At 42.3% G+C, this 25,103-nt stretch overlaps 1 protein-coding gene across 7 annotated transcripts in view; it reads left to right on the top strand.

Annotated features, from left to right (window-relative positions):
* Positions 1-25,103, top strand: part of CFAP221 (cilia and flagella associated protein 221) — a 110,152-nt gene that overhangs the window by 64,380 nt on the left and 20,669 nt on the right. For 6 of the 7 annotated variants that reach the window (XM_074399856.1, XM_074399861.1, XM_074399855.1 and 3 more), the window contains 11 exons: positions 1,433-1,556; positions 1,639-1,750; positions 1,944-2,052; positions 5,179-5,266; positions 8,147-8,236; positions 11,989-12,087; positions 15,136-15,241; positions 17,195-17,328; positions 19,448-19,528; positions 20,142-20,249; positions 20,339-20,473. In XM_074399856.1, coding sequence (XP_074255957.1) covers positions 1,433-1,556; positions 1,639-1,750; positions 1,944-2,052; positions 5,179-5,266; positions 8,147-8,236; positions 11,989-12,087; positions 15,136-15,241; positions 17,195-17,328; positions 19,448-19,528; positions 20,142-20,249; positions 20,339-20,473 — 1,186 coding nt within the window. The remainder of the gene's footprint in view (positions 1-1,432; positions 1,557-1,638; positions 1,751-1,943; positions 2,053-5,178; positions 5,267-8,146; positions 8,237-11,988; positions 12,088-15,135; positions 15,242-17,194; positions 17,329-19,447; positions 19,529-20,141; positions 20,250-20,338; positions 20,474-25,103) is intronic. The other variant, XM_074399860.1, reaches the window with a different exon arrangement.

The following is a 25,103-nucleotide window of genomic DNA, read 5'->3' as shown; positions in this document are numbered from 1 at the left end:
AGGATGTTCTTTAGGAGGCTGCTTTTTGTTGCTCCCCGGTATTTAACAGCAGAGGTGGTGTCAAAGCTCCACTGAGACGGGGATGCTGAACTGCAGTTCACTACCTGGCTAAGCACCTCACCCTGAACATCAGAGCATGTCGGTGGGTGTGAGTCTCACCAAGGGACAGATTCTCCCATGCCCTGGATTATAAGGATGCTGTTACATGAGAGACATTAAATTAGAGGTTGCTAACATACGTTCCATATAATGCAACAGGCCTATTCAGTGGGTGCTCAGCAAATGCATATTAACTGTCAGAGTGAGTAAATGTTCACCTATTTTTTTCTTATTTTTATAAGGTCATGGAAAACAAGTGTTTATCCTATAAAACAATTGTCCACACATCCTTGCTTAAAGAAATGCTTGATATGTAACATCAGTTTTACCTAAACTATTATGCCAAATTGGTACTGAACAAATACATTTTTAAATGGTGATTTTCAAAATCGTAACTTTGCCTTGTGTTGCAGAAAAATAGAACTATTAAGATAAAAATAATTTCTAAAAACGAAATGCTTCATAAGTAGCATTTCTGAATAGAACATAGTTCTACTGCACCTCATAATAGATCATCTGAATACCTTCTGTGGGCTGTTAGCTGCAGTGTCTCTCACTACCCACATCCAAAGTCAGTTTCTAGTGACAGAAAAGATCCCAAACCTTAGTCTGAATCTCTTTTTGAAACATCTTGCTACAAACAATTGGTATAATCATTCTTTTACTAGGAAGATAAATCAAGGTAAGGTTTTTTTAAAGTGCAATAACTCAAGCTATTGAAAAACCAACAGGCTAGAAATGGATTATGCTAGACCATGAGACCATTTTCAGCATGTCATGTTTTCAGTCATTATGTTCTTTAAGAATGTAAGGCAAAACAACCATTGGTGGGCTATTTTGATAGCTCTGATTATACTCTAATACAGTGACATCACATTTATTTTAGTAGACCACTGTTGAGGTACACATTTATTTTCAGTTTAGATATAATAAGGGACTTCAAGTTGTGGTGTTATCAGAAGGAATATAAAAAATTAAGGACCCAGTGGCTCACACCTGTAATTCCAGCACTTTGGGAGGCCAAGGCAGGCAGGTCATGAGGTCAAGAGATGGAGACCATCCTGGCCAACACGGTGAAACCCCGTCTCTACTAAAAATACAAAAAAAAAATTAGCCAGGCGTGGTGGCACACGCCTGTGGTCCCAGCTACTCGGGAGACTGAGGCGGAAGAATTGCTTGAACCCAGGAGGCGGAGGTTGCAGTGAGCCAAGATTGGGCCATTGCACTCCAGCCTGGTGACAGAGCAAGAGTCCGTCTCAAAAACAAAAAAAAAAAATTAGGGACCTTGAGATAATGACTTATTTACTAATTTAACATTTGTTTTAACCTATAGATTAGAAGAGTTTGAAAGGTTGAATACTCTTTCTAAAAAAATAAACGTTCCTCCAGAAAAAGCAATGCCGCATATATATTTTCACCGACGACCGCCAGTGAAGCCGAAGCTTCAGAAGGTGAAGGTATGGCGGGCCTTGTCCTCAGTGTGATGAAGGGGTGACAGAGAGCAGAGTAACTGACTTCCCTATTGATTTGGTCTCTTAGGAAATTGAGTACCAGAACCTGAGATTTCCAGTAGATTTATCGAATCCGTTTGCCGTGGCAACTGTTTTAAACCAAGAACCAGGAAAACTGAAGATTAAAGAATTAAGAGAAGGTAACCAGTTGGCTGGCCATAAAGCAGCCCCTGAGCAGAATATGAAAGAGTTATTGCTTGTCCCATTGCTTACCTACAAACAACAAAATTCAGTTAGACTGCCCTTATGCCTCAACATTAGAAATGTGTTTTTCTCTCTGCAAATGCTTCCAATTTGATTACTGGTATAAACATTGTCTGCTCCTGCCTTCAGTTTTGGATCAAGGCACTGAAATTTCAAAAACAAGACAGATGAAGGAGGCACTCTTTGAACAGAAAGTCAGACAGGACATTCATGAAGAGATGGAAAATCATCTTAAGTGGTAAATATTGAGCAATTATTTGTATCAAGTGGCAGTACAGTTGTTCTTAGATGATATTTTATAAATGAGAGACAGTGAAATGTAATAACCTTTTAGGTACTTTGGAGAATTTGATGATTGTTTCTCTGCCAGTGGTCCTTCTATTTCAGTAGGAAGTTTCTGTTACGAATAAATACATGTGACCAAACCACGCTCTTTCCTAAATGTGACCAGACAGCAGCAGAACCCGAGTAAATTGTGGGAGATGCTCCCTGGTCCTGCTGGTTGCTGCTGCCAGCACCCCCTCACCCCAGGACAGATCTGGGTGGCTTGGGCACCCCAAATCTCACCCTCATCACCCTCCACCTTCCCAGGAGCCCCTGTGCCTTGGGCTGTGTGCCCCAGACGCCTTCTTGGTAGCCCAGTAGGGTAAGGCTCTGGGGGCTCCTATTGGAGGTTTTAAAAGTCAGATGTGAGAAGTCTTGTGCTTCTCTGCCCAAATTAGAACATTTTTCCAATTTTTTTTTAGCAGATCAGACCAAGCTTATGCATATGTACAGATTTAGCTGAAAAGTAAACTCTTTTTTTTTTTGAAAAAGGGTGTCACTCTGTCAACCCAGCTGGAGTGCACTGTCACATCATGGCCAGCTGCAGCCCCAGCCTCCCAGCCTCAAGTAATCCTCCCACTTCAGCCTCCTTGGTAGCTGGGAGTACAGGTGCATGCTACCATGCCTGGCTAATTTTTTTTTTTTAGACATAGGGTCTCACTATGTTGTCCAGGTGGGACCCAAACCCCTGGGCTCAAGTGATCCTCCTGTCTTGACCTCTCAAAGTGCTGAGATTACAGTTATGAGCCACTGTGCCTGACCTAAAGTAAACTGGGCTAAAAAAAAAAAAAAAAAGACTCTTGGAGAGTTCATTGAGAGGCTGCCTACTCCAGGACCCAGCCTCAACCCTTCCCGATGCATGAGAGCATTCCCTCAGCTGGAGCCCTCTGAAGTTGCCCACTGGGTTCTCCCCTATCTCCAGGGGAATGGCCCTTGTTTCCATCAGAAGTCCCTTCTGCTTCAGCTTAAGTCTATAGATATGGCCCCTCCTCAGTTAATGGGAAGTACTCCAGGGAACTGAAAATCTTATTTTTAAAAATACCCTGTCCTTATTATGAAAAACAGGTAGGTCATCATTGTAGGAAACCTGAAAACATGGGTTTTTTTTTTTACACATAGAGAAGGAAAAAAATCACAGTGATGCCATGACTCAGCAATGATCAGTGACCACTGTCAACACTGGTGTGTTCTTTTCTATGCATCTCTGTATCAGACTTGAAAAAGTAGTCTAGTTCTTCAACACAGCATCCCAAATCCTATTCTGAATGCTATGTTGTTCCTTAAATATTTTTCCCAACTTTTTATGTTGAAAGATCTTAAACCCACATACACTTGACCTCGGTTCACTAATTGTTCACATTAAGACTCATGCACTTCCCCTACTCCTCATACATGCACACGTACACCCACATGCACCTTTTCCCCCCTGAGCCATTTACAAATAAATTGCAGACATCGGGCAGCTTCACCCTAAAATACTTCAGCATGTAGCTACTGAGAGCAAAGACATTCTCCAACATTACTATAATCACTTCCAATGGATTTCACACTGATACAATAATATTATCTAATAATCAGTCTATAGGCAAATTTAGCTAGTTGTTCCAAAATGTACTTTCTACCTGGTTTTTTAAAAATATTTACTTTAAATATTTAAAGTATTTTAAATATTTATTTTAAATTTTATATAAATAAAATAGAGACAGGGTTTCACCATGTTGCCCAGGCTGGTCTCAAACTCCGGGCCTCAAGCGATCCACCACCCCTGGCCTCCAAATTTCTGGGATTACAGGCATGAGCCACCAAGCCCAGCCTATACCTGGTTTGTTTTTGTTTTTGTTTCTGTTTTTGGAGAGAGGTATCTAGGGTCCAAAGATCATACCATTTGTATCTAGTTTTCATGTCCCTTTAGTCTCCTCTAACCTAAAACAGTTCTCCAGAACATCCCTCCACCTCCACTTTAAAAATCATAACCGTAACTATTATTTATTTAAGACATGTGCTGGGTCTTGTGGTGAATACATTGCATATTAGTTTCTTTAAATTGTGATAGAATTCATCATTGTAACCAGTTTAAAGTATATAGTGCAGAGGTTTTTTAGCAAATCCACAGTGTTGCATGACCACCACCACTACCCAATTCCAGAACACTGGCATCAGTAGAAAAAGAAACCCCATACCCATTATCAGTCACTCCCCATTCCCCAGTCCCTGGAGCTGCTGGCAACCACTAATCTACTTTCAGTCTCTATGGATTTGCCCACTCTGGACATTTCACATAAAGGGAATCACAGAATACATGGTCTTTTGTGACTGACTTCTTCCACTTAACATGTTTAAGATTCATCCACATCATAGCATGTGTTAATACTGCATTCCTTTTTACAGCTGAATAATATCCCATTGAATGGATGTGAGACATTTTGCTTCTTCATTCATCTGTTAGTGGATATTTCAGTAGTTCCCACTTTTTGACTATTGTGAATAATGCTGCTATGAACATTTATATGCACTTTTCTATGTGACCATATCTTTTCAGTTCTCTTAGGTATATATCTAGGAGAGGAATTGCTGGGTCATATGGTAACTCTATGTTTAACTTTTTGTGGCACCACCAAACTGTTTTCTGTGGTGCCTGAACCGTTTTACGTTCCCACCAGCAACATCTGAGGGTTACGGTTTCTCCACTTGCTCCGCAATACCTGTTATTTTCCATTATTATTATCATCACCGTCATTGCCGTCCCGATGGATGTAAAGGGGTGTATTGTTGTGGCTTTGATTTGTATTTCCCTAATGACTTAGGAGATTAAGCACCCAGATGTTGTTATTCATAAATATTTAAAGTAAGTTTCACTTTGTAGAACACATTATTCATCTTCACTACGTTGCTGAAGCCTCTGTAACTTCTCTCTCCCATGTGTTCTCTCTCTAGCATCTCAGTGTTCCTTTTCGGTTGTGGAATATAGTGAAGATGTTCTATCCTAACATTGACTCTGATGTTCTGATGGGTTCTGGACACTGTTTTTTTTCTTCCCCAGGCAGGTGCACCTTGGTAAAGATCCTATGTCTTTTAAACTTAAAAAAGAGCTTACTGAGGAGTGGCAAAGAGCATGCGCCAAATATAAGGTCAGAGTTACTGCTAATTTGCTGTCTTTTGTTTCACTAGATGTTTTTAAATTCCTACTATATGCAAGATGCCAGGTGGAAGAAAACCCTCAGTTAAATTGGGAATGGGAAAGGCTGATGACAAGTAAATTGTCAACCATAAATCAAGACTGACTATAAATGTCACCAGAGACCTATACTAAGTATTGTAAGGCTTCAGAAGCTAGAAAGGAGAGAGAACTCATCTGATTGGAATGCTTCCTGGGAGACATCATATAAGTTTTTGAAAAGTAGCAAAGAGGACAAAGGCATTCACATGGAGGGAATGGCTCAAATTCGAGCTGGAATTTTGAATTGGGGTCCCCTGTGCCATGATCACCAGAGCATGAAAACAAAAGAGACCCAAAGTTGGTCACCAGGAGCCACATCAGAGACAGCTGCAAATGACAGTCCCAAGTCAGAGATCCTCAAAGGGGCTATGCAGAAAAAGGGAAACTGGGCTGAGGGGAGTGGGGCCACACCTGGGGTGCTACGGTAGCACCTGTAGGTTCAGGGATGTGAACTGTGGGACTGTGCAACATCCATGGTCTCACCATGCTTTGAATATGGTTGTTACCTACACAGCAGGTGCAGAGAACACTGAGGACAAGTCCATTGTGGCTAAAACACAGGATACACATGGGCCAGAGGAGACAGGAGTCGGCTGGTGCTCTGTGTCTGAACTTAATTGGTAGGACTTACAGAATGATCACATATTTATTAGTTGGCTCAGGCTGCCATAACAAAGTATCACACAGACTGTGTGACTTAAAACAACAGAAATTTATTTTCTCATAGATCCAAGATCCAGCATGGTAGATTCTTTTCGAGAGCAATGAGTGAAGGATCTGTTCCTGACGTCTCTCCTTGGCTCATCGGTGGCCACCTTCTCCTCACATCTTCATGTGGTCTTCCTCTGTGTCTGTCCTAATCTCCTCTGTTATAAGGACACCTGTCATACTGGATTAAGACCCACTCTAACAGCCTCATTTTAACTTGGTCACTTCTTTAAAGATTCCATTTCTAAATACCATCACATGCTGAGTTCTGGGGGTTAAGGCTTCAACGTAAGAATTTTGAAGGAACACAATTCAACCCATAACACAGATATTTCAGCTAGGGAATGCAAGGTTCATGTAGACCGACTTCACAGCAGTGAGTGGGAGGGATTGAGGAAAAGTGTTTCTTGTTAGATATGAACATGTTTCTCATAGAGAATATACTTCTCTTTCTAGATTTGGAGTCCACCTAGATATTTAAATAAATTTAAATATTTTTTCTTATTTTTCTTCATTTTTCATAAGACAAACAAAAGAATATAAAATCATTACATTGGTAAATCTTGGCATATAAATTTAGTTCTCCCTGTTCAGATTCTTTGCATGCTTTCTTAAAAACAAAACATCAAGTATTTTCTGTCAACCCCACAATGCAATGCTGTTTTCTAACCTTTTTAAAGGTGAAGTTGGCACAGTCATCCCAGATCAGTCATTGTGGGCACTGAGGCTGTGGCTGCAGGCAGTGACAGCCAAGAAGCAGTCCCATCCTTAGCATGGCTCCTGGGGCAAGGAGGATGAGCAGGCAGCCCAGACACCCTGAAATATGGGAGACCAAGCATCTCAGGGACCCCATTCTGTGTATCCAGGGGATTTCATCTGAGAGCTGAGTCCTGGCAGGTGACCCAGTGGCAAGGAACTCCTGGAGGCCCCAGGCACATGGCAGAAACAAAGGGAAGAAATGGTTGGGGAAGGAGGGAGTTGGCCTCAGAGTGGCACAGCCCTCAAGGATGGTGTGCTTTTACTCATCACCAAATAAGCAATGTCTTCATAAAGATATAATAAATCTCCCTTGTCATTATTCTAGCTAATGACCTATTTGCCAGTCCCTTCTTTAAATTGCCTATTTTATTTTACTCTTAATGCTGGTGGGGGTCTGGGGCTCCCCATGAAATCTGTCTCTTGAACTTCATGTGCACAGTCTCAAACTCAACTTCCCAATATGTGCCAATCAGAGCTAGGCAGCTCACCACCCTAGTGACAATAACGTACCTCTCTTATTTCTGAATAGGGTATTAATGTGATGATCAGAATAGATTTTTTCCAAATAAGTCTTTTGAAATGATTATAAACAGTGTACTTAAGAGCCAAGCTGGTTTTTGAAGTTACCAAACAAACAAATAATAGAACACATAGATAAGCAAAAACTAATACCATCTGTGATATATGCAAGTCCCCTTTCCCACATGGGCAGGCATGTATAGACACCGACCCCAGCCCAGCCAGCCTACCCGAGGAGTCACTGTTGGATCCTGGGAATAAGAAAAATGACCTAGGCACCATCAGGGAAGCAGGCAAGTGAGCCAAGGGGAGCAGCCTGGGGTCACTCACATCTGAGGAGCCGCAGGTTGTTTTCCGGCCCAGGAAGACCTGTCAGCTTCCACTACCCAGGAGAAGGGAGGAATCTCCACATTCCTTCCTTAAAACCTGATGCCTGAATAATCAACTGTGAGGAGCTTAAGACTTTACTGGAACATTAAATGTATTTTTTATGAAATCTGTATACTGCCATAGTTACACAGTTTCTTAAAATTCTTTCTTTGAATGTTAGGTGTCTTGGCAATAATTTCCAAAGACACTACCTTTTAGTTATAAAAAAAGATATCGAGTCTGTGCTTTAATCAGAGCTCCCTGTGTTTAAACAGTGTGATCATAATGATCTTTTTTACCTACTTGTGTTTCACCACTTTCAATGGGAACGTCACAGGTGGATTTGGCCAATTGCTTAATGGGTTTCTACAAGTTTTAAAGACAAAGTTTTATGCATTTATATTCAACTTAATTATTTTGATGATTAAAAACCCAGGTAGATAGAGGAGATCCTATTTCGGATGAGGAATTTCAGCGACTTAAAACAGAAGTTAGCCAGAAACGGGTCATTCGCAATCGAGAAGAGGTGGGTAACTTTCCTTTATTTAGAATCTGATTATCGGCAGCTCTTTAGATGCCTATTTTTTTAATGCTAAACAATTTTATAGAAATCCTTTACCAAGAGATATTTAATACTTTTTAATTTGCATACATTTCAGAGTGTTTTTTACCATGTTCTTGCAAGTAAACCATCAAAACTTGTAATTCGTGTTTCTCTTGAAATGAGCAGCATTGCATACTTTGACCACTCGTTTTCATTCTTCTACTTTCTCATTTTGGGTCTCCTTCTTTGTTTCCCTTCATTCTCTAAGCCCCTGTCCGCAGGTCCTCAAGGTGGGTCCCTGGGCCTCTGTTCATTGTCTCCCGTCCCTTGGTAGAAAGGATACAAAATCAGAAGTAAGAAGCCAGAGTTCTAGTTCCAGCTCTATGACAGATAGGGGACCTTGGCAAGCTTCTTGACTGTGGTGACTTAGTGTGCTCAAATGTAAAATGAGTACAGTGGTCCCATCCACCTGATTATCTCTATCTTGTAATACTAGTTCATTTTTACACTGCTATGAAGAAATACCCAAGGCTTGATAATTTATAAAGGAAAGAGGCTTAATTAATTGCAGTTCTGAATGGCTGGAGAGGCCTCAGGAAACTTATAATCATGGCAGAAGAGGACATTCTTCTTTACATGATGGCAGGAATGAGAAGAATAAAAACCAACCCAAGAAAGAAGCCTCCTATAAAACCATTAGATCTTGTGAAAACTAACTCACTATCATGAGAACAGGAGATAGTAAGTTAGTGAGTCAGTTTTCACAAGATCTAATGGTTTTATAAGATGATTCCATTATCTCCACTTGGTCCCTCCCATGACATGTGGGCATTATGGGAACTACAATTCAAGATGAGATTTGGTTGGGGACAGAGCCAAACCATATCATTCCACCACTGGTCCTTCAAATCTCATGTCCTCACAGTTCAAAACACAATCATGTCCTTCCAGCAGTCCCCCAAAGTCTTAACTTATTCCAGCATTAACTTGGCCTCAGTCCAAAGTCTCGTCTGAGGCAAGGCAAGTCCCTTCAACCTATCAGCCTGTAAAATCAAAAGCAAGTTAGTTACTTCCTAGATACAATGGGGGTACAGGCAATGGGTAAATATACCCATTCCAAATGGGAGAAATTGGCCAAAACAAAGGGGCTACAGGCCCCATGCAAGTCAGAAATTCAAGAGGGCAGTCATTTAACTTAAAGATCCAAAACGATCTCCTTTGACTCCATGTCTCACATCCAGGTCATGCTGATGCACGAGGTGGGCAGGTGGGTCCCACAGCCTTGGGCTGCTTTGCTCCTGTGGCTTTGCAGGGTATAGCCTCCCTCCCAGCTACTTTCTCAGGCTGGCATTCAGTGTCTGTGGCTTTTCCAGGTGCTCAGTGCAAGCTGTCAGTAGATCTACCATTCTGGGATCTGGAGGGTGACAGCCCTCTTCTCACAGCTCCACTAGGCAGTGCCCCAGTGAGTACTCTGTGTAGGGGATCCAACCCTACATTTCCCTTTGTGCTGCTCTAGTAGAGGTTCTCCATGAGGGCTTCACCCCTGCACTGAAATTCTGCCTGGACATCCAAGCATTTCCTACATCCTCAGAAATTTAGGCAGAGTTTCCCAAACCTCACTTCTGGACTTTTGTGCACCCACAGGCTCAACACCATGTGAAAGCTGCCAAGGCTTGAGGCTTTCACCCTCTGCAACCATGGCCTCAGCTGTACATTGGCCCATTTTAGCTATGGCTGGGCCACAGGGCATTAAGTCCCAAGACTGCACAAAGCATCAAGGCCCGGGGTCTGGCCCACAAAACTGTATTTTCCTCCTAGGTCTCCAGACCTATAATGGGAGGGGCTGGTGTGAAGACTTCTGACATGCCCTGGAGACATTTTTCCCATTGTCTTGGCAATTAACATTGGTTCCTCATTAATGCAAATTTCTGCAGCCAGCTTGAATTTCTTCTCAGAAAATGGGTTGTTTTTTTTTAATATCACATTATCAGGCTGCAAATTTTTCAAACTTATATGCTTTGCTTCCCTTTTAAGCATAAGTTCCAATTCCAATTCCAATTCCTTGTGAATACATAAAACTGAATGCTTTTGACAGCACCCAAGTCACCTCTTGAACACTTCGCTATTTAGAAATTACTGCCAGATACCCTAAATCATCTCTCTCAAGTTCAAAGTTCCACAGATATCTAGGGCAGGGACAAAATGCCCCCAGTCTCTTTGCTAAAACAAAGCAAGAGTCACTTTCATTCTAGTTCCCAGCAAGTTCCTTATCTCTACCTGAGACCAGCTCAGTCTGAACTTCATTGTCCATATCACTATCAGCATTTTGGGCAAAGCCATTCAACAGGTCTTTAGAAAGTTCCAAAGTTTCTCACATTTTCCTGTCTTCTTCTGAGCCCTGCAAACTGTTCCAACCACCTCTGCCTGTTACCTGGTTCCAAAGTTCCTTCCACATTTTTTAGTATCTTTATGGTAGCACCCCACTCCTGGTACCAATTTACTGTATTACTTCATTTTTACTCTGCTATAACGAAATATCTAAGGCTGGGTAATTTATAAAGGAAAGAGGTTTAATTGTCTCACAGTTCCACATGGCCGGGAAGGCCTCAGGAAACTTACAATTATAGCAGAAAGGGATGCAAACACATTCTTCTTCACATGGCTGCAGGAGTGAGAAGAATGAGAACCAAGCAAAGGGAGAAGCCCCTTACAAAAACCATCAGATCTCTTGAGAACTAACTCACTATTATGAGAACAGAATGAGGGAAACTGCCCCCATGATTCAATTATCTCTAGTCCCTCTCACAACACATGTTGATTATGAGAACTACAATTCAAGATGAGATTTGGGTGGGGACACAGCCAACCATATCACTTGTTAAAACCCTAACTTTTGATTTTAACAATGAAAAAATTCTTTCTAATCTCCCACTTCCATCATTCTCACTTTTCTCTGCTGGTTTTGCCATATCTGAATTATTTTTACCTCATTTATCCCTATCCTTCTCCTCATCACATTTCTTTTGGCCACAAAGTCTTGCCAATAGCTCTTCCATGGGCCATACCAGAGTCCATCCTTCTGGTATCTCCTATGACTAATCCAACAGATTTTTCTGTCTGTATGCCTGCTTCTCTTCTCTCTACTCTGCAGCTCATGGCATATGCCAAAGTAAGACTGATTCCCTTCTGATGGTTTTTTTTATATCATTTCCTTATTCAAAAACCTACAGAGACTGAACCTCAAGCTCTGGCCAGCCTCACTATACCCCCAGGCTCTCTTTCCTCCTTATTCATTTACTAATTTAGACACATTGGTGCCCAGGACATGCAGGCACATGTGGGACAATACATGTGTCAGCACTAGGCATGCAGGACTGAGTAAAGCAGTCTTTCTTCCCAGCCAGGGGATCTCACAGCCCACACCTCTCAATTCTGGATGCACTGCCAGCACCATCACATGGGATTGGTGAGTTTATTATTTCTCAAGGTCACATGTGTTTGCTTGAGCATTCCTAACTAGACTGTAAGTTTCTTAAAACCCTAATCTTCCACTTTGTTGGCCTCCAACTCAAGAAGCATTCCTTATAATGCTGTGTACACTAAAAGTGCTTAATAAATAAATGCTCACTAAGTAATACAACAAATAAATAACAATTTGGGATGAAACTCTATTAAATGTTTATGACAGGAGTTAAAATTTAAATGTAAAATATGCCTATATTTTATATTCACAGAAAATCAAGGAATTTCATCCTAATTTTGATCCACTCATTAATAACACTTGGCTCAGCAGATCCAGGGCACAAAGACGCTTTCAACAAGTAGCACGCAAGGTAAGTCTCAACACCGGCTGGAAATGTTGATTTGTTTGCCTATCAGCATAAGGAAATCAAGCAATGGTGGTTTGATAACATTTTATTGAGATACAATTTACGCGCCATAAAATTTACCCTTGTAAAGTGTATAGTTCAGTCGTTTTTAGTATATTTGTAGAACTTGGCAGCCATCACCCCTATCTAATTTTAGAACATTTTTATCACCTCAAGAGGAAATTTGCTGCCCATTTTCAGGCACTCCCCACACCCTCCTGGCAACCAATAATTTACTTTCTGTCTCTATGGATTTACCTTTTCTAGGCATTTCATATAAATAGAATCATACAATATGCAGCCTTTTAAAAATTCAATTTTTAAATTTATAATTAACACATAATATTTGTACATATTTATGGGGCACAGTGTGATGTTTCAATGCATGTATATATTATATAAGGATCAAATCAAGAAAATTACCATATCCATCACCTTAAACATTCAATACATGGCTTTTGGTAACTGCTTCTTTCATCTAACTTATTTCCTAGGCTTGCACATGTTTTAGCATGTATTAATACTTCATTCCTTTTTAAGGCTGAGTAATATTCCTTTGCATGGATAGACCGTATTTCTTTATCCATTCATCAGTTGATGAAAGTTTCAGTTGTTTTCACCTTTTGGCTATTATGAGTAACAATGGGATATTGATCAGTTACTTCTAGGGAGAACAATGGACAATGCCTGAGAGATCATGCCTCTAGCATCCATGCTTAATGCCTACCTTTCAGAAGTGTCATCTCCTTCTGTGGCTTCCCCACTTCATACTGGTCCTCCAGTGGCTTCCTGTTAACAGGATAAAATGAAGACTTCTGATCCTCTCATGCCAGTAAACGGTGTCATGTGACCCCTGGTCTGGCTGCAGCCACACCTCTCTAGCTGTCCTTGTCCTCTCATGTCCCTGTCTGGTCTGCCACACAAGTTGTGCTCATTCCCTGCTACTATCCTGTGAATCTGCTCTCAGCTCTGACTACAGTGCTTCCCCAGCTCTGCACCATGGGCCCGCATTTGTCCTTGGGCCAGCCTGAGTCCACTTTTCCTGCAAGAGGCTGTCTTTGCACGCTTTAGTACTTAGGGATCTCTGTGGTGCCATGTGCTTCATATGCTGCCTGTAAGTCTCTCATCTCTGTCACTTGTGTGTGGCTTCCCTGGTAGGCAGGGCCACACCCAAAGCCAAGGATAGCAGTAGATAGAGCCTGGGCTGTGAAACAGACTGCCTGCACTAATTTCTGGTGCTGCTTCCTTGCACTTTCTGATCCTGGGCAAGTCACATAACTACAGTGCCTTAGTTTCCTCACCTGAATGCTCAGGAGAATAATGAAACCTGTCTCGCAGGGTTGTTGTGAGGATCAAATGAATGAATATGTTTAAGAGACTCCAGATATTTGTGTTACAGCTTATCTTTCATGCAGTCTTCTCATCCTGGACTGGCAACAGTCTAGATAGAGGGAGGCAGAGCTCACTGCCTTAGGGACCTACTCACCAGCCTCCAAGTCCCCATGTCCCTGCTTATCTACCAGTCTCCAAGGCCCAAGAGCCAGTGTCCCTGGTGAGGCTTTCCCTGGGTGGTCTCTGCATATGTGCAAGCAGGGACCACCACAACAGGCTCAGGGCAGGGAGGACAGTGGTAAGAGCCAACGCAAAGCTGTGCTCCCCGGGAAAGCACAGCCATTGACAATAGGCAAAAGCAAGAGACTGGCCAGGCTGGCTTGTTGCTAATGGGACCATCTTGGTCCTTCTGCATCAAACCCTTCTTCCCGAAAAAGTGTGTCAGCAGTGATGGACTTTGTTCTGAGTGATGGCTCAGCCTGTTCCTCACATGCCACAGCAGGACCTGTCAGTTCTATGTGCCAATGTGTACCCAGCCTGATGCCTCGCCTAATCTCCTCAACTGCAGCCACAGACCAGGCTCCCACCATCTCTCCCCTGGAGCATGGCCACAGGTCCCCCTACATTTAGTGCCACATGGCAGCCAGAGTTGTATTTGTAGAGCTAAAAGATGACAGTACCTCTCCCCTACTGAAACCCTCCAAAGATGTTCTGTAACAGTTAGAATAAAATACACAATTTTTATCAACGCTACCAGACCACAGGGATTTCTCTGTCCCTTAAACATGTCTCCTGTGTTCCGGCATCAGGACCTCTGTACTGGCTGTATCCTCTGCTCAGAAGTCTCTTGCCAACATCTTTCTGTTGTTGTCCTGTCATCATCCAAGCTCAGCAGAGGCCTTCCCTCATTATCCTTGCATAAGAGAGCCGGCCAGTCATGGCCTCAGGCACTTACCCTCTTATTTTCTTCAGGATTCTTATCATAGTTTTTTGTCTTGGTCTTTACTGTCATCCCACTCCGCCCCCTACACACACTTGGAATATCAGCTCTGTGAGGACATTTATTTGCTCCTCACCGTGTCTCCAGTGCCTTGCACAGGACAGGGCACTGAGTAGCGACTTTATGTGTTAAATGAGTCATTTACAGAATGGAAAACAACATAAATTATGGAATAAACAATCCCTGCAGCTGCAGCTCTGGGCTCAGGTAGCATTCACCTGCAGCAGCAACTGCTCTGAAGGCAAAGCTCAGAGGTGCGTAGTTAGCATTGCCCGTAACCCACAGTGCTATTGCTACAGAATCACCCAAGCCGTTTGTCCTACAACTCTGAAAACAGCACAGTGATAGCATTACTATTCAGATACATCCAGAAGAAAGAACATAGAACCAGTCATTCTTTCCACACTGGAAATAGGAGAAAAATCAAGGCTCATAAATTGGGTGGGACACGGCCAGATGACAACTTGGTCTTTTTTGTAATCAGGCAAGTCAGTATTGCTCAGACCTTGAAGTCCCTGTGGCTACAGACTAGGGAGAGTAGCATGTCGTGCTCCCTGTGAATTCTGACTTAAGGTGGTGATCTCAGCTCTTAGTGTGGTTGGGTAAAGTGAATTAGGTTGAATGTCAAAATGAGCATGTGTTGATTAATAATCTGAAATCATTATTCGCTCCAATTTCAGGTCATGATTCAGGGACGATTATTCAATATGCTGAGTGCTGTTCGTGAAATGGACAAAGAGAGTGTCCTGAGAAAGATCGACCAAGCAAAACAATCAATGGCACAAGGTGAGGTATGGCTGCAAAGCACAGCGATGCCGAGACTGATCATACCTCTGAGCGTGAGCTCTCCTTAGGATGAAGTGAGCTCTATGCAAATACAAAATTTTCACCAGCACATGTATTAGTTTCCTGTCCCTGCTATAGCAAATCACCTGTGCCCTCTGCTTTCTCTTGTCACCAGAGACTAGGGTAGTTATGATTTATACTTGCTGATTGACTGGTTGAGCCTGGTATTTTCTCAACCTAGCATTTGCACATTAAGCCTTTGAAACTTAATGGCTTAAAACAACACAATTTATCATCTCACAGTTCTAGAGGTCAGAAGTCTAAAATCAAGGTGTTGGGAGGGCTGAGCTCTCCCCTGGGGGCTTCAGGGGAGCCCATGGCCTTGCCTTTTCCAGCTCCTGGCACCCACCTGCATTCCTTGTCTCATGGCCCCTTCCATGATCTCTTGCTTCTGTCCTCACAGCTCCTTATGTGATTCTGACCCTCCCCCCGTTCTTCTTATGCACACTGTGATTAGAGAAGGCCCACCTGTCTAGTGCAGAATAATCCCCCATCACAGGGCCCATCTGCAGAATGCCTTTTTACCATGGAAGGTGACACATTCACAGACTCCTGGGAATGGGATATAGACACCTCTGGGTGCCATTATTCAGCCTATCTCATGATATAAAATGAATCTCCATGCCAGGTTTGGCTGAACTACCTACCCAGTTGATAATGAACAAGGTCACCTGACCCCAAACCACGCTGGAATGTCTGTGAAATTTCGCTGTGGCTCGACCTCCTGTTTTGTGCCCTCTGCTTCCTCTTGCCACTAGAGACTAGGGTAGTCATCATTTATACTTGCTGATGAACCAGCTGAATTTGGTATTTTCTCAGCCTAGAATTTGCACATTAAGCCTCTTAATCTTGTATTGTCTTTGCTACTTATAGAAATTTCCATGCTGGCCACTGAGGCCACCATAGCTCATGCCAGTAATCCCAGCACGTTGGGAGTCCAAGGTGGGAGGATCACTTGAGTCCAGGAGTTCGAGACAGGCCTGGGCAGCATAGAGACCCCTGGATAATTAAAAATTATCCAAGACTAGTGGCATATGCCTGTAGTCCCAGCTACTCAGGAAGCTGAGGTGGGAGGACCGGTTAAGCCCAGGAGTTCAAGGCTACAGTAAGCTATGGTCGCACCACTGCACTCAAGCCCAGGTAATAGAGCAAGACCCTGTCTCTCAAAAAACAAAGAAACAAAAAAAAGCAAAGAAATTCCAATCCTCTGATGCCCAGCTTGGCTGGGACTGTTGGAGACTCACCTTGGTAGCTTCTGGGACCCAAACACCATGTCACCATCTTCTTCCAATACATGTATTTTCAACCACAGTTTGTATGCCAGCCCTCAAGCAGCCTTGATCTTTCCAGACTTTTCCTCCCTTCCTGGCCTGAGCCTCAGAGCCGGGTTCAGGCTTCACCATCCTCCCTGGGCAGCAACCACACTCCCATCTGCTGCTCCACTGAGACCCAAATGTATATTTTGTTTTTCAAAACATTGTATAACATAATAATAATTCTCTTTCTTCGTCCTATATTATTTTTTATCTCTGGTGTTGAAGTTTCTAATAAAGAAACTTTTTTTTCTAAAAAACTGTAAAATTCACCTGTGAATTGTGTAGGGATGTATAGAAAATGTCTTCATTTACTTCTTTAATGTTTTTCTTTGCTTAATTCATCAGAGATATTTTAATGATGAATTATAATTTTTTTGGAAATAAAGGCAAAATCTTTTTAACTGGAAAAGAGGTTGAGGTAAGAAACCAAGGAAACACTAAAAGTGGAAATATACACATATATAAACACGCACACACCAACTAATTGGTATATGGCAAATATGCAAATACAGGTGGTGATTTCCCGTAAAAATACCTTTAGTACCCCCTAAAAGTGCTGGGGTTTTTTTTCCCATAGAGACAAATTTCTTCAAATTCTTCCTGCGGCGAATCAGTCAGGATGATTATGCCACCCGGTTCTCTGTGTCACCCAAGGAGGTGCTGCCCTTCGCTTTCCCAGACTGCAGTCCACCCCAGGACTCCAAGGAGTTGGTAGGTGCTGTCAGGCTTGGGGGCGGGAAGTGGGCAGGATCATGCTCGTGTTGGGCAGATACAAGGCAAGCCCTACCTCAGTCTCAATCCCTTCACCTCCTCCCTGAGGCTCCAAAGGAAGACCAGGAAAGTACGACCAGTGGGAAACCCGGGATCATCTCTTGCCATCTGCCTTGCTCCTGATATACCTGCACAGAGCTCCCTTGTAACCTGATCTGGATCTTTCCCAGCCCGAAATCCAGCATGAGCACTGAACCCCTCCCCATCTCCCACCTAACTGCCCTGGAACTGGGCCTGAGTGCAGAAGGTCAGAGAGAGGAACCAACAGGGCCCCACCTGGCCCAGGGAGGCAGGCTCTGCTCAGCTGGGCCCTTCTGCTGCCTGGGCAGATGGTGGAAGTCGGGAACAGAGAAAGGCAACCCTCAAGTCTGGGTCTGACATCCTAAGAAGGGGCTGCGACCCCAGAAACTGAAATCTAACCCATCAGACTCACAATCCGCTTCTCCTCCCTTCTCTTTCTCTCTGGTGTGTGTGTGTGTGTGTGTGTGTGTGTGTGTGTGTGTGTGTGTGTGTGTCTTTGTCTTTCTTGGGGTAGCAGGGGGTATAATAGCTCATCCTTCTTCCCTTATGGGCCACAATGGCATATGATTAAAATTAACTGCATATTGTTAATTAACCTTATGTTGCATTTACCATACGTTAAGCTAGTGTCTTAAGTCCTTCAAGTGTGTCACCTCATTTAATCTTCAACAAATCTACGTGATAAGTTTATTATTTTACAGATGAGGAAACTGAAGCACGCATTCACATGGCCAGTAATAAAATGTTGCTCGAGTTCACATCGTTAGTAATAAAAATTATACTTAAATCAATATTGCAAGTGCATGTGCAAAATATTCTGTTAATTTCAAAGGATAAACTTGTCATTCTCATTCTAAAGTATTTATTAAGCATTGCAGGTAATCTACTCGAGAATTACAGGACTGAATTTAGAAATTCCTTCTGTTTTCTGCTTTTGATACTTGTGTGATTTAAAAGAGCAGAATAATTAGTTCCTAAGAAATAAAAAAAAAAACAGTGATTTTCAAGCAACAATAAATGTCTGACACTCGATAATTAATGGGGTGAAGAGGTTGATGGGGTGGCAAGGGATCCTCATTATGCAGTGGAGCCCCTCTCATTAATTTTTAATAGTTTGAAGGTGATACGTTTCATTCGATATTTTAGCTAGTGCTACAAAGACTTTTCTGCTGCTCAGGGTTGTTGAAAAATAGAGTGCTCAGCATTCCTGTCTATAAAAAAGAATCTATTAATTTATTTCATAAACACTGTGTTTCATCGGTTGTAACTTTTTTTATATATATTTATCATCCAGAAATTGGGAAATGGTGTCATTGTGACATGTTAACGTTTCATCATATTAATTTAGTGATGGTGTATTAGATTAGGAGATATATGCTATTTTTGGAGTGCCCATCATATTCAGGCACCATCCAGATTCTCCGGGTGTCTGAGGCAGACTACCATGCAGGAAGTGTATTTGGTAGTGCCTTGGGGGTTCACACCTGTGGAAGGCAAGCTGAGGGGACAGGATTGGGTGGAGTGAGAAGTAGGATTGGGGTCCGCCTCAACAAAGGCCTCAGCTGTGCCCATGAGAACTTAAGCTAGCATAGGGTGAGAGGTCACAGCATGTTTCCCATGGCTTCAACCCACCATGGAGGTGAGCTGCCTGGGAGGAGCACTTGATCCTGACTGAGCAGCTCCCTTCAGATGAGGCAGCTCCTGAAGAGGGCTCCCCTGCCCCGCAGAAGTGTTTCTGTCCCTAAACTCCTGGCAGCTGGGGGGCTGAGTCCTTTAAGCCTGAAGAAGCTTCTGGGTGACACACTGTAGTCTCCAGAACCGCAGAAAATGAAAAAGACTCACATCCACTAGGAACATGGAAGAGGGGGTGGCCAGGGCTGCCTTCCTGCCCTGCAGATCAAGTGGCAACTGTGGTCGCAGGAGGAGTTGCTCTGAGAGTAGAAGTGGTCATTTAATGTTTCGAAACGTAATGAAAACAAGCATAGCCACTCTTGCTCAGTGTTAAGTCTCTGTTCTTTTTTCTTCTTTCGCATTTTAGGCTCCTGATGGCCTTGGACTGGTCCCAATTAAGTCTTCAGAAGTTCAAATCAAGCAGAGTTATCCCTTCTTCAATCTGCAGGTCAGACCTGTCACATAGAGTTAATTGAGTTTCTTATTAAGTAAACAAAATATTCTCAAATTTAATTGCTGGCGTTTTCTAGTTTTGCTTTATTGTGGATGACACTGTGTAGCACACTCTGTTGTCATTGCATGGCATATGGTAGGTACAGCAGATTCTTTTCTCACAGTATGGCTTATGCAAACCAGGATAACTATTCTGTGGATATCCCTATGTCATGTATATATGAAGCTACCTGAACTATGTATATTAGAAACCTCAAGAAAAAAATATAAGATAAAGTGAGCAAAAATTAGTCAGCCTTTCTTGAGGTATATGACCACTTCTGGTTTTGAAACTGAAAATATTTTGGTGTACTTCTACACTTAAGCCATATGGTTTGGTTGAGTAATCACGAACACTCACATGTGCTGAAACCCAGAACAGGGCTCAGAACTTGCACTAAAGTCTGTCCAGTGCTGGTCCAAACTAACAACAGCCACAATTCGATGACTACAACGTGGTGCTTGTCTTACTTTTACCGCCAGGAAGCTCAGAAATGCTGTTGTTGAAAAGTAGATCCCACCAAATGGCAACCAGTTTTTAAGGATTTTCAATCTTCTTTCATCTCCAGGTTCCTCAACTGTACAAAATTAAAAGATATCAGCCGTTCTCTGTCCACAAGTCTTCAACAAGTTACAGACCTCAAAAGCTTGCCCGAGCCCTAAGGCAAGGAGCTGAGGTAACACATCCTCACCTTCCAGAATCGCTCTCATCTCTTCCCTCTTATCCTGGCATAAAAACTAACATCCTACCTTCGGCCCTTGTTAGGATGAAGTCACCACCATCATAGCCCTTCCAAAACAGGACTCTACATCTCAGCTCTCTGACAAGACCTCAATCTTGAGCATGAAGCCACCTGAGGCCTTAGCCACATCCCTAGATTATGATCCACTGTATGTTTTTGTAAGTGACAACTGGAAGAAGCCTTGTTTTCTGTGTTCCTTTATTTCAGCAATTACGCTATAGGAAACAGAGCATTCATTGGGAATATTTTTTTCTCTTTGGAATTTCAAGTGTTGAACAGTACCTGACCTTTAAAATTGCTTGCCAGCCTTTATTTATTGGAGAATATCAATGATTGTGCCTTTTAGCAATTCCTGCACCTTTAAGGAAAATAATTGTATGATCTTTTCCAAACATCTATACTGTGTACATATAGGCCAAAGAAGAAATTTAAAAAGAAATTACAAATTATTTTTAAGTGAATGAAAGTGAAAACAAACAAAAAATCTGTGGGAAATTTATAGCACGGCATATCTCAAAAACTTAAATATAGAACTGCCATATGATTCAGCAATCAGCTAGATGTGGTGGCACATGCCTATAGTCGTAGCTACTTGGGAGGCTGAGGCAGGAGGATCCCTTGAGCCCCGGAGTTCAAGGTGGCAGTAAGCTGTGAGTTCACCACTGCACTCCTGCCTGGGCAACAGAGTAAGATCCTATCTCAAATAATAGTAATATTAATAACAATAATAATGTGATCCAGCAATCCCACTTCTGGATATGTTTCCAGAACTATTAAAATCACGGCCAGGCATGGTGGTTCATGCCTGTAATCTCAACACTTTGGGAGGCCAAGGCAGGAGGATCATTGGAGCCCAGGAGTTTGAGACCAGCCTAGGCGACATAACAAGACCCTCTTTCTACAAAAAATTAGGCAGGTGTGATGGCACAAGCCTGTAGTCCCAGCTACTTGGGAGGCTGAGGTGGGAGGATCTTTTGGGCCCAGGAGGTCAAAGTTGCAGTGAGCTATGATGGTGCCACTGCACTCCAGCCTGGGTGACAGAACAAGACCCTGCTTCCACAGAAAAAAAAAAAAAAAAAAAAAGAGAGAGAGAGAGAGAGAGAAAGCAAGATATTAAAGAGATATTAACCCTCCTATGTTCATTGCAGTACCATTCACAATAGCTAAGATGTGGAAACAGTCTAAAAAGCTGTCAACAGCTGAATGGATGTACAGAAGTGGTGTGTTCAGACAGTGGAATACTATTCAGCCTTTAAAAAGAAGGAAATTATGTAGTTCGCAACAGCATTGATGAACCTTGAGGAGGTTATGCTGAGTTAAATAAGCCAGTTATAGAAAGACAGATATTGTATGATTTTGCTTATATGAGATATCTATAATAGCCAGATTGACAGAATCAAAAAGTGAGTGGTGGTTATCAGAGGCTGGGAGAAGGGGAAAATGGGGAGTTACTAGGCCACAGGCATAAAATTGCAGCCCAGAAAGATGAATACACTCTCACAATCTGTGGCACAACATGGCACTTACAGCCAATAATGCACATTTAAAAATTTGTTAAAAGGGTAGCTCTCATGGTAAGTGTTGTTACCACAATGTAATAATTTTTTAAAGACTTATCAGATCTCAATAATAAGAAAGCAAACAACCCAATTTTAAAATGGACAAAAGATTTGAACAGATACTACACCAAAGAAAGTATAGAGATGGCAAATATGCACATGAAAAATGCACAGAATAATTCATCATTGACACAATGCAAATTAAAACTGCAATATCTTTGTTAGAACACCTGCAATTTGAAAAACTGCTGGTGGGAATGTAAAATGGTACAACTACTTTGGAAAACCATTTGGCAGTTTCTTACAAAGTTAGTAGTTAACATACACCCACCATATGACTACCCATTCCATTCCTAGGTATTCACCCAAGATAAATGGAAGCATTAAACTTGTGCAAGAATATTCATAGCAGATTTATATGTTTCCCAAAATGGAAAATAAGTGTCTATTAGCAGGTTAATAGAAAAATTGTGGCAGAACCATACAATTGAATACTCTTCAGTAATAGAAAGGAATGAGCTCTTCATGTGTGTAAAAATGTGGACGATACTCAAAATAATTATTCTGGGTAAAAGAAATCAGACAAAAAAGATGCTGTTTTGTTCAATTTAGATAAAAGTCTAGAACAGGCGTCCCCAAACTACAGCCCATGCGGCCCCCTGAGGCCATTTATCCGGCCCCCCGCTGCACTTCAGGAAGGGGCACCTCTTTCATTGGTGGTCAGTGAGAGGAGCACAGTATGTGGCGGCCCTCCAACGGTCTGAGGGACAGTGAACTGGCCCCTGTGTAAAACGTTTGGGGATGCCTGATCTAGAACATCTAATGTAATCTACAGGGACAGAAAGATTGGTGGCTGCCTGTGGATGGGCTGGGTGGATGGGTGTGGAGGGGCAGGACCTGAGGATGGGGGAATGATGAAGAGCATGAAGTAATTCTTGAGGGTGTTGGAAATATTCATTATGTTTATGACAGCAATGGTTTTGCAGGTGTAACAAATGTTAAAACACATCAAACTATGTAATTTAAATATGTGTCACTTATTGTACATCAACTATACATCAATACAGCACTAAAAGTAAGAATTAGGAGACCCTAAGGAAAGAAAAGAAATACTGTAGTGGTTACAACCAGGGAGGCATTACAGTGAAGTCTTGGGCTTACCTCTGGGCATTCAGCCTGGAGGAGGGACGGTAAAGGGCTCTGGGAAAGAGCTGTCTGGGAAAGGGTAGGCTCCAAGCACTGACAGTACAGTTAAGAGGATGGAACGCTCAAGGATTGTATAAAGGCACATCGCGAAAAGAAGAAGCAATTATAAACTACAAGGGGGGAAGTCAACTGAGTATCAGTATGTGCTCCAAATAGAAAGCCAAACTAAAATTTGACATGATTTTTAAGAGCTGATGGAAGATCTAAAAATATAATCCATTTGGCCTTGATAGCAGAACACTTCTCTAACAGTGGCCCACAGGTCCTGATACTGAACCTTTAGCCAAAAAATAAACAAGTAAATAAACCAAACCCATAATTCGAGCCTCCGCGTGGGCTGGCGGAGAAACATATTTACATAGTTGAGAGAAAGTAAACGCTGCTTATTAGTTTTCAACTTTTGGAGAAAACCTGTGAGCAAAGCATGAATGACTTGGCTGTAGTTCTGGAAGGCAAATGTTAGGAATCTCAACAATATCAGAGGAAAATTGTGCAAGCAAGAAGGAAAGGTACAGGAAAGCAGAGGGATAATGTTTTCATTTCACCCGAAGGGAAGTTGAAATACTCAACAAAAGATGAACAAGTTATAGGAGTATGTGCGTATCATTTCGAGTCACAAGAGTGACCAACAGCAGAATCATCTTCAAAACAGGAAAGAAGTTTGGAAGGAGCATTTGTGTGCATAAGCAGGAAGGGCTCGCAGAAGACCACTGCTTTTCCTCACAAATCCTTGCAGCCTACGTGAGTCGCTACCATCTGCCTCGTTAGTTTAGGAAAATTAAAATTAAAAGCATCATAAGGTGACCACTCAGACCAGTTACTCTGGTAGCAATGGGGATCTGAAGGATGACAACTGTGGGAGACAGTGCTATTGCCATTTCCGAAAAGACTGCATTCGTTACACTTGGCCCAAGGCAGACCAAGAGAGCCAGCCACATGGCAACTTCACATGCCCTCAGTCAGCCAGAGTAGAAGACACTCCTGAAAGCCACACAGGTCATTTCCCCTCTCCTGGTGTTGTGTACCCTCACACTATCCCCTAGGGTGGGCCCAGCCCCACCCGCCATATCACTGCCTCCTTATATATGTTCCTAAATCCTGCCTCAACCACAAGTGCTTACCAAGGTGTATGCTTGTTTCCACATTACTGTAGGCATCGCAGACCCCTCAGTGGTCATTGTCGCCTTCCTGTCCTTCCCACTCCTTTATATCCAGGAGTTCAATCCAGAGCCAGCCGTCTTGACTCACCACCGCTGGGCCCTCCCCAAACTTGCATCTGGGTGCTGGAATGCGTTTCAGGTCCAGCTGCCTGTCGTTTAAGTTTTGGGGGGGCATTTGTTCCTTGGCAGTGAGATTGAGTTTCTATAAGCTAAGTAGATGTGGGGGCAGGGGGGTTACTTGTTAAAGAAAGTCATTACAAAGAAACAGCAGAATCTCATCTGAGATTAAACAGCTGGAGGGGGGCTATGTTGTTGTTTGGGACAAGAATAGGGTTTTTGGTGTACAAGCCCTTGAGAGAACAGTAAAAGGCTCTGTATTTTAGAATTTTGGTATAATTGCTCTGTGCCTCCATTAGTTCTGCTGGAAAATTAATAAAAAACAGGATCTCCCTTAAAACCAGATACAACTTCCAAATGGAGGCTTCCTGAACTAAACACATTACCAAAACAATGTTAATGTTGACATTTCCTGATCCATCAAATGTCATCCTCTTTTTTGTCATCTCTTTAAAGTACCTTTTAAAAGCCGATTTTTGCTTTCAAAACCAGAAGCTTATTTACTTTTTTAAACCAGTTTGCTTATTTAATGACTCCTCTAACTCATCAACATTAGAAACAAATACTGGAAGCTATTTTAAGCTTCGATTGTGCTTGTTTTCCTGTGAGTTTAGCAAACCCATATGGTATATAATGAAGCTCTTAAGCCAGAAAAGTGACATTTATGAATGACTATGATTTTTTAAACGCTGCCGACTTGAAGACACCTCTGCCTTCCTGCTTCTCTTTTCCAGACAAGCTGACAT

Source organism: Saimiri boliviensis, chromosome 5 (genome assembly GCF_048565385.1).
Source record: "Saimiri boliviensis isolate mSaiBol1 chromosome 5, mSaiBol1.pri, whole genome shotgun sequence".
Taxonomy (NCBI): domain Eukaryota; kingdom Metazoa; phylum Chordata; class Mammalia; order Primates; family Cebidae; genus Saimiri; species Saimiri boliviensis.
This window is presented reverse-complemented; position numbering and strand designations above follow the sequence as displayed.